General features: G+C 36.2%; 1 protein-coding gene across 1 annotated transcript in view; it reads left to right on the top strand.

Annotated features, from left to right (window-relative positions):
* Positions 1–6,919: 6,919 nt before the first annotated feature.
* The window catches only part of LOC122069468 (SUMO-conjugating enzyme SCE1), a 12,760-nt gene continuing 7,757 nt past the window's right edge, over positions 6,920–11,922 (top strand). The window contains exons 1-2 of the mRNA XM_042633483.1: positions 6,920–7,166; positions 7,276–7,359. Coding sequence (XP_042489417.1) covers positions 7,098–7,166; positions 7,276–7,359 — 153 coding nt within the window. The 5' untranslated portion in view covers positions 6,920–7,097. The remainder of the gene's footprint in view (positions 7,167–7,275; positions 7,360–11,922) is intronic.

Below are 11,922 nucleotides of genomic sequence, written 5' to 3'. Positions count from 1 at the left end.
GCAAAAAGCGAAGCCAAATAGTAACTTGGGTGTCTGGTGTTTGCTCCACCATGTCATTCAGGCCAAAAGTAGTGGAGTAGAATAGAGTTTAAGCGAAAAAAAAAGGAAAAAAATGTGCAAATGTCATTAATGCTTAAGAATATGTTTTGGTCAAAAACACTCCAACGCCTTAGTCATTGGTTCCCTATTTCTTCACAAGTGATTTTGCCTTAAGATAAGGATGTTATGGAAGAGACGAGGTGAGTTCCAAATTAAGAAATATGCTAGTGCCTGGAATTGATCAAGGGTAATAAAAGTTCAAGTGTGGGGGTCCCTTGTAAGAAAAATTATCTTTGCTCTAGATCGGTATGAGCCTTACCTTTAGCTAAGATTGGGATTTATTTATTCTGAATTTTAGGTGTATATTCACTACAAACACCCACGAGACACAACTCGTCCACTAGGGTAACTTAGGGGTTTAAAGGCTTGTTGCACATGCTAAGTGCAACCGTGATTCCTACGAAAGTGAGTTAGTTTTTTTTTTTTTATTCTCTTTCTTTTTGTTTTGCTCGAGGACTAGCAAAGTCTAAGTGTGGGGGAATCCTAATGAGCACATTTATGTGTGAAATCTAGGGTAGTAAATCATGCATTTTACATATTTAGAATGGAGCTACCTTGGGTTTTACTCTCTTTTTGCAAGTTTTATACTTTCAATGCCTTAAGGACCATCGGGCACTATATCTCCAATTTTACACATAAAGAGGTCCTATTTCTTTTCATGGTTACGAAGAGAACAAAATTCTGAGCAAGATGGACGTGTTCAATTAAAAGTACACATTCGTTTGGTCAACCGTACAAGTGATTATTCTTTTCGGGCAAGAAAAAAGAATAATGGATCAAAACTGAACCGAGATGCAGAACCAACCCGTCTGTAGTTGTTCCAAGGGTATAAGGAATATTTCAAATGCCAACAAGGATCAATGGACCACATCCTTAAGTGATTGAAGATTCATTTTTTGTAACAACAACTACCTAGCGTAGTTGGTGAGTTGTGGTGTGCAAAATCTCTTCCTTATTAGGAGGTCTCAAGTTCGAACCTCTTAGTTGCTATTTTGTTGAGGTTTTTTTTAAGAATATTTTCTCTCTCCTACTCATCACTCAAAGGAGGTCGGCCAAGATAGTTGTATGCAAGTTTGAAGAAGAGAGAGAAAATAAAGATAAAAAATAGGGAAAAGAAAAGACAAGGGCATGAATGGAATTTCCCATTTAAAATAGAATATTGTCCAAATCCAAGCAAGGAAAATTGGCCAAGGGAGGTTTCTTGTGCAAGAAGAGAGTGAAAAATAGAAAAAAGAGAAAAAATATGGAAAAAAAGACAAGAAAATCGTGGGAGATCTCTCCACATGTTTTCTCTCTTCTCTCTCCTCCACCTCACCACAAAATCGTCCAAAGGGATCCACCCTTGGATGTCCTTCTCTCTCTCCTATTCCCTATAAAAGGGAGTCCACAAAACCTTAAAAAATTGTCCATCTCTTCCTCTCTAATTCATTCTTCTTCTAGGGTTTTTTTTTTGTTGCTCTATCTCTTTCTCTAGTTTTCTCTTTCTCTATCTCTAGTTCTAGGTTTATGCTTTAAACACTTTTGTAAGTTCTTTTATTCAATTAATCCAAGCACTTTTATTTTTTATTCAGTCTTTTATTTTTATTATTTAAGTAATTGAAGTTGTAATTTTCAAGTTCTAGTTTTAGGCTTAGTTCTAGGTGACAAGAACAAGTTATGAAGCATGTCTTTCAAGTTCAATTTTTTTCTTCAGATTTGTTTTCTCTAGTACTAGAAATTTCAGATTTGGTTTATTCCAGATCTGGTTTTTAGTACTGGTAGTATTTCAAATCGATCAAGTTTTCAGTTCAAGGGTTGATGTTCATGTAAGTAGGCTCCCTCAGTAGTCTTCTCTCCCCCCTCTCATTCCCTCTTCTGACTACCCTTTCTTTCTTAATTTAGAATTTTAATTTTAGTCGTTACATTATTGTTGTCCCTTCCCCCAAGATTCATGGCTAGTGTATGTGTTGGCTTTGCCCCTCCTAGCCATAGAACCATCAATTTATTTCTTTTATTTTAATTGTCTCCCTTTCCCTAAAGCCAAGTAGAGTAACCTTGTAAGAGTGATTCTCTGGTCAAGTAGGGAAGCTCATATTATGATGCATCATTCGGGCTAAGTAGAAAAACCTACTTGTGAGTCTCTCTCTAGCTTTCTCCCCTTTCTTTTACTTTATTTTTATTTCAGTATTTTTTTCTTTTATTTATTATTATTATTATTTTTTAATTACGTGGGTTGTTTATTCACTTATTTATTTATTTAATTTTAATTGCGTGGCTTGTGTCTTTAAATTCTTAGATGACGAATGGTTAGGACGTTATTTTAGATACATATGTTTAGGACGGTAATTAGAATTAGATCACAACCATTAATCGGTTCACTTTCGTATTATTAAAAGAAAAAAAAAATAAAGTGACTGCTCTCCCTGTGTTCGACCCGTAGCTACACTGATCCGTACGCTTGCGGTTACATTTAGAATCTCAAACAGGGCCACAAACCCAAAACCCTAAATTACATTATACAAAATAAACACTTAGGTAAAGTATAATAAATAAACCCTAATTTATAATTAGAGTTTAAAATTTTCAATACTTGTGAGTCTCATGCAAATAACATAAAAAATATATATTTTTTTTAAATTAATGAAGGGATTTTACAATTGTCTGTATGATATCGGTCATGAATTATATGGATTAATATCAAAACTAATACAATTCATCACATTCAAGCCAATTGGATCAATCTGATCCATATTAACATAATATAGGTACTGTCCACTGTTCATAAATAGTACCGAGTACTATTCATAAATGGTACCGAGTAACACACTCACCTACTTTAACATAACATAGGTATTGTTTATGAATAGTATCGAGTACTATTCATGTGATTCAAGAACCCATTGATGTAACCATACAGCTCTGATACCACTTGAAGGATGTTATTCCTACTAATAATAATAGATAGGATCTTATCATATAATCATTGAATCACAAAATTTAACTATAAGGGTCAACACATACCGTTCACCATCGACTGTGAAGAATTTACTGTCATTATATTCTTCTCGTATCTTTATTCTTGCAATCTCAATCACGAACACAATTGATCCTCTAGGTTTCTCCCACTAGCTCCCCTTAATACTCTCTTGGTGATGAAACCAATTATGAGATTGACGTCAGGGTAGGAAGAGGACCTAGATCCCTATTAAATAAAGTTTTTATATCCTTCCATCAAGGTGTGCCAAATAGGGTATGACTCTTTTCCCTAATTAGACGAGGAGTGGGTTTCCTATTTAGAATCAAATTCTATGAGATTAGTGTCGATCAATTACCTAATTGGTATATGGGATAATAATAGAGAATATTCTTACATACTATTCACGACAGAAATATTTTGTCCCAAGTAAAATAGTTTACGACAGTAAATAGCCGTGCCAAATAATTCATCCTCTATAGAGACATAAATATTCATTTGCCACATGACTTTGACAACAAAAATATTTATGACAGATATTTTCATCATTTTAGTTATTATTTGCGACGGAAAAAACCCATCTAGAAAACTATATCGCAATTAACCTCTTAGGGACGAAATTTTTTTTTCGTCTCTTAAGTCATGCGATGGAAATTGTAATGACAAATGTGTGACAAAATTTTTCACTATCCCTAAAAAGTATTAGCGACAATATTTTAGTATTTGCAATGGAAAATTTTCATCCTGAAAACCCTTTTTTCTGGTAGTGAGAATTGGATTTTCTCTTCTCTCTTCATCCTTTTGACCTCCCTTTCTCTCTTTTATGCCCAGTACTTGTAGATCCATCAATCGATCTGTATCAGAAAATTGGTAAAAGATGAACAAATTCACTAAAGAAATGGAAATCCTTTGATATATTCCTTCTTTATTTGACAGAAACCAATAATTGTTCTGTGTAAACACAGACTGCACCGAACCTGAACCTGCCTAGACCACATCAAAACCTAAAAGTTTTGAGAATTTGATGAAATTATATAAGAGAAAAGGTTAGGAATATTGTCGGTATTACCATAGGCTAGAACCCATCGTGTCCATCTTTCTCTTCCCTTTTTTGAAATGATCCATACCCTATCATGTGCTTATTTCATTGGTGTTGTTCACTAGCTTACCATACATTAGTGGCATAACTTCTCTTTCCCAATAAATAAACACATCGATTGCCATTACAGAGAGAGAGAGAGAGAGAGAGAGAGAGAGAGAGAGAGAGAGAGAGAGAGAAGTCCACTATGCATAAATACTTATCTCCTAAGATAGACAACCAACTTTTTGAAAATGTTAGTCAAACACTCTAAAAAGCTATCAAAGGTGTACAAACCCAACCATAAAGAGGATCGGCCTCCTCTTCATGACTACACCCTCCAACGCCCCTCCAATGACCATCTAAGGGTTAGGGGGCTTGCTCTCACATCCCAACACCTAGCAACACTTGTGGACGTTTGTCTAAGCATTCCCAGCCCTTGGATGGGTCATTGGTGTAACGTCGTAGCCCCATTAACCTTGGCGCAATAGTGACCTCTTTGGCCCATAGGTCTCAATGTTTTAAAGCGCATTGTGCCATGTTAAGGAGGTTAAAGATTATCAACTAGTCCAAAAACCTCTCCCTAAGCGATGTGGCACTAAAATTTATTCGACCTCACTGAACTCCTAAACCCTCTAGTACTTGTTATATTCTGAGTGGAGATAGCTCACTTACCTCTCAGGCAGGTTCGGTACACTTGTCGTATTCTTTGGTGTCACATTCTTTTCTCCTTTCAACACAATTCCTTGTTGTCGCCCCACATGCTGTTGGGGTTCGCTCTGATACCATTTGTAATGTCCCAATTCATTAACCTTAGCACAATATTGTCCTATTTGGCCATTGGGAGTGCGTTGAGGAGAGCCATATTAAGGAGGCTAGAGTTATCAACTAACCCAACAACCTTCTCCTAGGCAATATGAGATTAAAGTTTGTACATCCACACAAATTTTTCAAACCCCTTGGTACTTACCGTATTCTTGATGAGGATACCTTATCGATCTCCCAGGCGGGTTCAGTATACTTGCCGTGTTCTTGGGTATCACAGTTGGTGTTGGAGAGGATCCCAACCCATCAAAAGAAGAGCCTTTGTACTGCACCATTATCCCACATATCATCAAAAGATCTAACTTTATCTTCCAATACTGTCCTCCTTCCCTTTCAATTTCCCCATACAATTGCTAAGGAAATCTTCCAAAATGATTGTGGGTGCAAGTGATTGTAGATCAAGATGAGAAAATAGACCACATATCGGTAGTTGCCAGCTCACTTAGGAATTAGGATGTAATTCCTACTTCTCTCACAAAATTTGTCGACATTACCCAATAAAAACTGTACATTCAGTCCATCATTAATCATAAACCTTCATTTCTCATTTTGGAAAGCTTCAAATTTGAAGGATATACTTGATATTGTTAATAAACTTGCCCTGACCAAAAGTGAAGACTTGTTCCTTTATATTGATGCTCAAATATTTTTTTTAATTGAAACTAAACCCTTTCGCCACTAATGGTGATGTAATTGGTTTTAATTTTAAGTATATTTACGTGGATGTAATGGGATTTAGCATGATGGATTGGTTAAGGTGTCTTCCATAGTAAAATGGCATTTATGAAATTATTTGAGGTATTAGTAATGGCATTCCTATAATATTGGCAAGAAAATGGGAAATTGTTCTAGATCATATTTTACCAAACACCATTCATGGTTTGAGGTCTCAACGGGTTGGTTCGACTTGATATTGATCCGGGTTGAATCAGTTTCAATGTGATTATGGTGAAATTTCGGTTTCAGTTTGGTTTTGGTTTTGGTGGGGGTTTGGTTTCAGTTTGGCTTTTTTTTTTTTTTCCTTATATTGGTTTATAATCGGGTTGGTTTCAATTTTTCGTCCAGTTTGGATTTGATTTTCCATACAAAACTATGTAAAACTTGATTTCTTTTTATGAATTTTGGACTGTTTTTGGTTTTGGTTTGGGTTTTGAGTTTGTTTCGATTTGATTTCAGTATCATTCTGTTTTTGGTGTGGTTTGATTTGTTAAGGAGTTACGCTATCCCAAATCGAAACCGGCTCAATAAGCCTTCAATTCGGTTTGATCTGGATTTCATTGGCTCGGTCTAGGACGGTTTTACTGGTTGAATTTAGGTATTGACACCTATTCTTCTACATGTTTTAGAATAAGAAACATATTTAACAAACACTCAATTGAAGACAAAAATGAAGAACAAAAACACAAATAGATGATTTTATCAAAGAGCAACATTCTCAAAGCAAGGAACGTTACCAAACCAACTACTCTCTTTTACTTTTATCTCCCTTCGCTTTTCATTCACCCATAGGAAAGCTTTCTCCTTCCATTATTGAGCTATCAAAATGGGGACAAACCGTTTCCAGATTTGGTCTGAAAACCATGGGGCCAATAAATCTTATTGAGCCTTTTTATATACCATTCACAAAGCCTCGTGATAAATGAGGAGATATAATAGGCCCATTCTTCTAACTGGAATATAGGATCACTAAAGAGAGTTCAAGAATCGAGATCAATAGGAAGAGAAGATTCCAATCTAACCGTCAATGACAAGGTAGTGTAATTTAGTGTAGTGCGTCGGAAAGCTGGATAAAAATGTCCAACAACAGTTGCGTGATTCTCACGCATTTGACCTTTCAGCTTTTTTTTTCTTAATATTTAATTAATTTTTAAAAGATTTTTGTGCTTTAAATTTAAAATCCATTATTTTAATTTCACTATATCCGCATTGGGAATCCACCGTACGGTATTATGCAACTCAGAGAGCGAAAAAAATATACATAAAGACCGGAGGGAAATCTCTCTCTCTCTCTCTCTTAAGTCTCTCATGTGTCGACGACTGTCGAGGGTAGAGTGATTAGAGAGAAAACGAAGAGAAGCAAGTGCGAGCGCGACCGAGGCAAAGCGAGAGGGAGGAGAAGAAGAAGCAGGGAAGGAAGCAATTATGTCAGGAGGGATCGCTCGTGGTCGTCTTGCAGAGGAGAGGAAAGCGTGGCGTAGGAATCATCCCCATGTCCGTACACTAACCCCTTTCTCACTTCATGATCAATCTTCCTTTCAGTCCCTTTTAATGATGGTTCATCGTCCTTTGCTGAATTGGGGTTCTCTATTTTCTTTTTTAGGGCTTTGTTGCTAAGCCAGAGACGTTGACGGATGGGTCTGTGAACTTGATGGTCTGGCATTGTACCATCCCTGGTAAGACAGGGGTAAGTTCTTTTTCCCTTTCTTTCCTTTTCGAGTGAAATGGATAAAAATTATAACTTTTCTAGGGAGATAACTAGTGTTTAAGCCTAGCATATGTTCTTTCGTGTTGCTGCTGGCCATGATCGTCGAATCATTGATGCTTTCTTTAATTTTTTGATTTTTCTTGACTCGTTATTGTTATGTAATCGCGTGGAGATAATTTCAGTTTCGTTCTTAACCTTTCTTCCTACGAAAATAATTGAACAATTAGAACCCTAAGGCTTGTTCACATTTCCTGCTCCCTGAGACCATCTCTGTGGACTTCACTGTTGGAAATTTCTAGGGAGTACGGAATCGGCTTGCATCGTAGTGAAATAAAAATATTTTTTTTTCTTCCTTTTAAATGTAAAACCATTAACTTTGGGTGCTATTCGCTCATGGATTGAATATTGTTCTTATTATTGAAGTAAGGGATAACTATAGAAAATTAAATAAAATTTAATGGTTATTAGTTTAATGGGTGCAGGGGTAGCCCTGAACCATCTGTTAAGTAATGCTTTGTTGGATATTGTTTTTATATTCAAAAGGAATGGATCTCAGTTGATAGAAGAGTGTAGCTGCAAGTTGCAACGATCTAGCCCTCTCTCTCCCTAATTCTAAAATGGTTCTTTAATGAATGGTCAAATATTGTTGAAATTACAAAGTGTTTTATGGCACTTACAAATAGTTACAATAAGCAAAGTTTTTTTATGACCTACTAAATCATGTCACGTGGTTCAATCCTACAGAGGAGGTAATTCATGGGCTCAATGGTTCCACTAGTAATGGAAATTAACTGCCATTGACAATGTTGAGATGACAAGTCGGTATTACTACTTTGTAGCCTCACCTTACTTTCAAAAGAGCTAAGGATAACCAAAACAAGGTTGGGACTTGTTTATTCTGAGTTGGTGACTTGCTAACCAAGACTTTGCAATTCTTTTGATGCAAAAGCTGGGGAAGCGACTTCTACTTAAATAGATGCACAACCTTTCACATTTTGGTGGAGATAAAAATTCTGATTGTTATTTAACACCGATAATCAGGTAATTTCTGGTTGTAGGTTTACTTATAACAGAACTTAAGTGATGAGGTGATTTATCAAAAGAACCCTTTAGAGTTTGTGTACTCTGGCGAATATATGTTGATCACTTGAGCATGTCTTAAGAGTTTGTTGACCCAAAAGCTTCTATAGTGTGCTGCTTATCTTGACAGAACTTAAGTGATGAGGTGGTTTATCAAAAGAGCCCTTTAGAGTTTGTGTACACTGATGAATATACGTTAATCACTTTGAACATGTTTTAAGAGTTTGTTGACCCAAAAGCTTCTATAGTTAGCTGCTGATCTTGGGGATGAATTAAATTGGTTCAAAGATATCAAGATTACAATTTTTAAAATTCAGATTGCTTCATCTAAATTAGTAGCCCTTAATGCTACAAACCTATGCCTGAAATCTCAAACTGAACAGATCAACCATGAGGGAGTTATGCCCTTTGAAACCAGCAGAGTTTTCCGTTGGCTTCTGGTTCTGTCCAAGGTTGAAGAAGACCCTTCATCCCACTTTCCCATGATTCTTCTTTGCTTTAATTTTATTACCTCTTTCCTTTAATACCCTTCCCATCTTCCTTTATTCCCCTTTGTCCATATTTCACTCTCCCTTCCCAGATTACCCTTTAGCCTATGTTAGACATCCTTAGCACTTCTCTTCCAAGTAGATCCCAAGGAAATTACATCACTGCCACTCAATTGTTATTTTTTATTTTTTGTTTAATTACTCATATAAAACTCAATTATTTTACTGATTTTTCATTACTCTTTGATATTTGAGTTATCTAATACTTGAATGGGCCCATAAGGGGGTGTTTGGTTCAGTAAATCTTTGGGATGACACTCTTTAGAATGATAATTCTTAATTTTTGGAGTTGTTTGGTTCCACTAAGATGACCCTCATAAGTGAGTATCCTACTTCCCATGAATGACCATATTACAAAGGATGTGTTCCAAATCTGAGTTTACCTCAACACTTAAACTCAGATTTGAGCATTCTCTACGGAAGCCAATATCTCAACCCGCGAAAAACATGTACTAGCCTTAAGGCAACCAAACGATTTTTCAGAAATAAACATAATTCGGAAGAATGTCTATCAAAAGATTGACATTCATATCAATATCCGATACATACACCATTTGATTTACCGAACCAAACACCCCCTAAGTGATCCGATTCTGGTTTTGGAACTCAGATCCGGATCACTCTTGGGATCTCCCCCCTTCTTGTATCCGCCCCCCCTATCTCCTTGAGGAATGGTCCTTGTATTTTTCTTTCTTTTTCTTTTCACCTGGGGGCCTATATTTTTTCTTCTTCCTTTGGTAATGAATTATATTATTCACCCAAAAAAAAAAAAAATGGTATGTTTGTTTTAACATAAGATGGTGGAAGTTATATTAAGAAAGGAACAAAAAATTTGTCGTTATAGAGATTGTTATAGGTGGGTCCACTATTTTATACCTAAATTAAATCATGGGAAAAAAGTTAAAATTTTTTGTTTAATCTTTTTGCAGGTGTTTTACTTAAAAACAAATGGAGCCTAGGATATGAATTTGACATTATTGTATGAGATAACTCATCCCCGTTCCCATCGCTTCTGGAACAGAAGATAGAGATCTTATTATAAGCTAGGAACTCTTTCTCTAGTCAGAAAGACTTCCTTTTTTATAGTCAAGGCTTAAAATTTCTAGCCTTTTGAATCAGCCTTAAGGCAGTCAGCAAGCAAGCCTTGCCAGATTCTCCTTAGTCTTCCTCTCCTCGCTTTAGTAGTAACTCTTCGTCCCTCGTCGCTCTAATACCATTTTTTGAACCTTTTTTTATTTTTATCTTTTTAATATAAAATAGATTACTTGCTTTTGTTCTAAATGACTTTAGAACAAGGTTAAACAATTGTTGAATTGGCTTTCTCTATCATTCTACACCAGAACTTAAAACTCATTTTTCACCATTTGGACCATTTTCCCCTCTTCATTTGAAACCTTTGTCCACAAATTAGAAGCATTGGTGTTTGGAATTTTTTTTGGTTCGAACTTTAAGCTTTTGGATTCATTTTCTTAAGTAATGGGTGTCATGAATTGCCTTATTTCCATTCATTAATTGTTACAATAGTATAGCTAATGATGAATTAGGTTACTATTCCAGATGGTTAGCAAAACAAAGAGGCTGAGAACACAAAAGCATCAACAAATATCATCATGTGAAAAACTTGCACAGACAAAAGAACATTTTGTCTGGGTTAACAGTTCGTTGTGTATTTTACACTTCCTGTTACCAGTACTGCATTGTGTTTCGGTGATGTTTACTGGTGGATTTGATTTGGCTATCATGGTTCAAAAGCAAGTCCAGGACCCTCCTTCCCTATGGACTTCAAATTTGGATAAGCATGAGTCTTCAGGTCATATTGAATTTTCCAATCGTACAAATAATGCGAACGGGTCTACATTTTGTTCCTATTTTAGTATATACAGGGTATAGACTTCTAATTCCCTTTGTTTTAATTGTAACAGGCTGAATTCTAAGGCCCAAAAAATTGGGGGTGTAAAGTGGTATACAAAATTGGCATTTTGATGAGGTCTGTAGTATTAGTAATGTGGAGCCTATTAATTATTAGTTAGGAAGTTATCTTATTAGATAGCTATCGATCAGTTGTGAGGTCCAGCATGGTTGCCACAGCCCCTATGCTAGCCAAAATGGTGGCGAGGCACCTAGGCGAAAAGCATAGCGCTTGTATGTAAACAGGGGTAACGGCTTTTGGATTATATAGGAGACTTAATTTCGTTAGTTATAAATATGAAGAGGGGTTCATGAGTAAAGGAAAAAATGTTTTTTTAACTTAGTTGCAAATTTGGGTATACAAAAGTTTATATTTATAAATATAAAGTTTACTGTTTACCAAATAAATATCACCTTGACTCTTGAGTTGCAGAGAATGACTTCCAATCGTTTTACTCGACGGCGGCACTGCAAGTCTGGAAAGGTATACTCCTTGCTGCTGCCACTGCCGCTGCCACTGCCACTTCTTCTTCCTTCTCCCCTTCCCCCCTCCTCTGCTGCTATGGTAGTGGCGGTGCTTCTGCTTCCTATCCTCCTCTATTTTCCCCACTTTCCCACCATTTCTCTTGTTTCCTTCCCTTTTCTCCCCCATGTCCACCCTCTCATCCTTTTCATTTCCTGTGTTTTGGACGTAGGCACCCTAAAGAAGCAAGGCGACTGGTCACCAAGGCCACCCAAAAAATGCCTTGTTGCCTAAGCGACACCTTGACAATGGGGCCAGGTTTGGGTTGCAGGATCAGTTTAGAAGGCTTTTTTTTAGTAGTCTTATTAATCTTATTACTTGTTAGGAAGTCCACATTAGGTGGAAGTCCAGTTTCATTCTTTTTTAATATATATATATATATATATATATATATATATATATATATAAAGAGCTGTAATCTTCCCCCCCATTGATTGAATAGAATTTGGAAATTTGATTTGCTCTCTCTCTCTCTCCATGATT

Source organism: Macadamia integrifolia, chromosome 2 (assembly GCF_013358625.1).
Source record: "Macadamia integrifolia cultivar HAES 741 chromosome 2, SCU_Mint_v3, whole genome shotgun sequence".
Lineage (NCBI taxonomy): Eukaryota > Viridiplantae > Streptophyta > Magnoliopsida > Proteales > Proteaceae > Macadamia > Macadamia integrifolia.
This window is presented reverse-complemented; position numbering and strand designations above follow the sequence as displayed.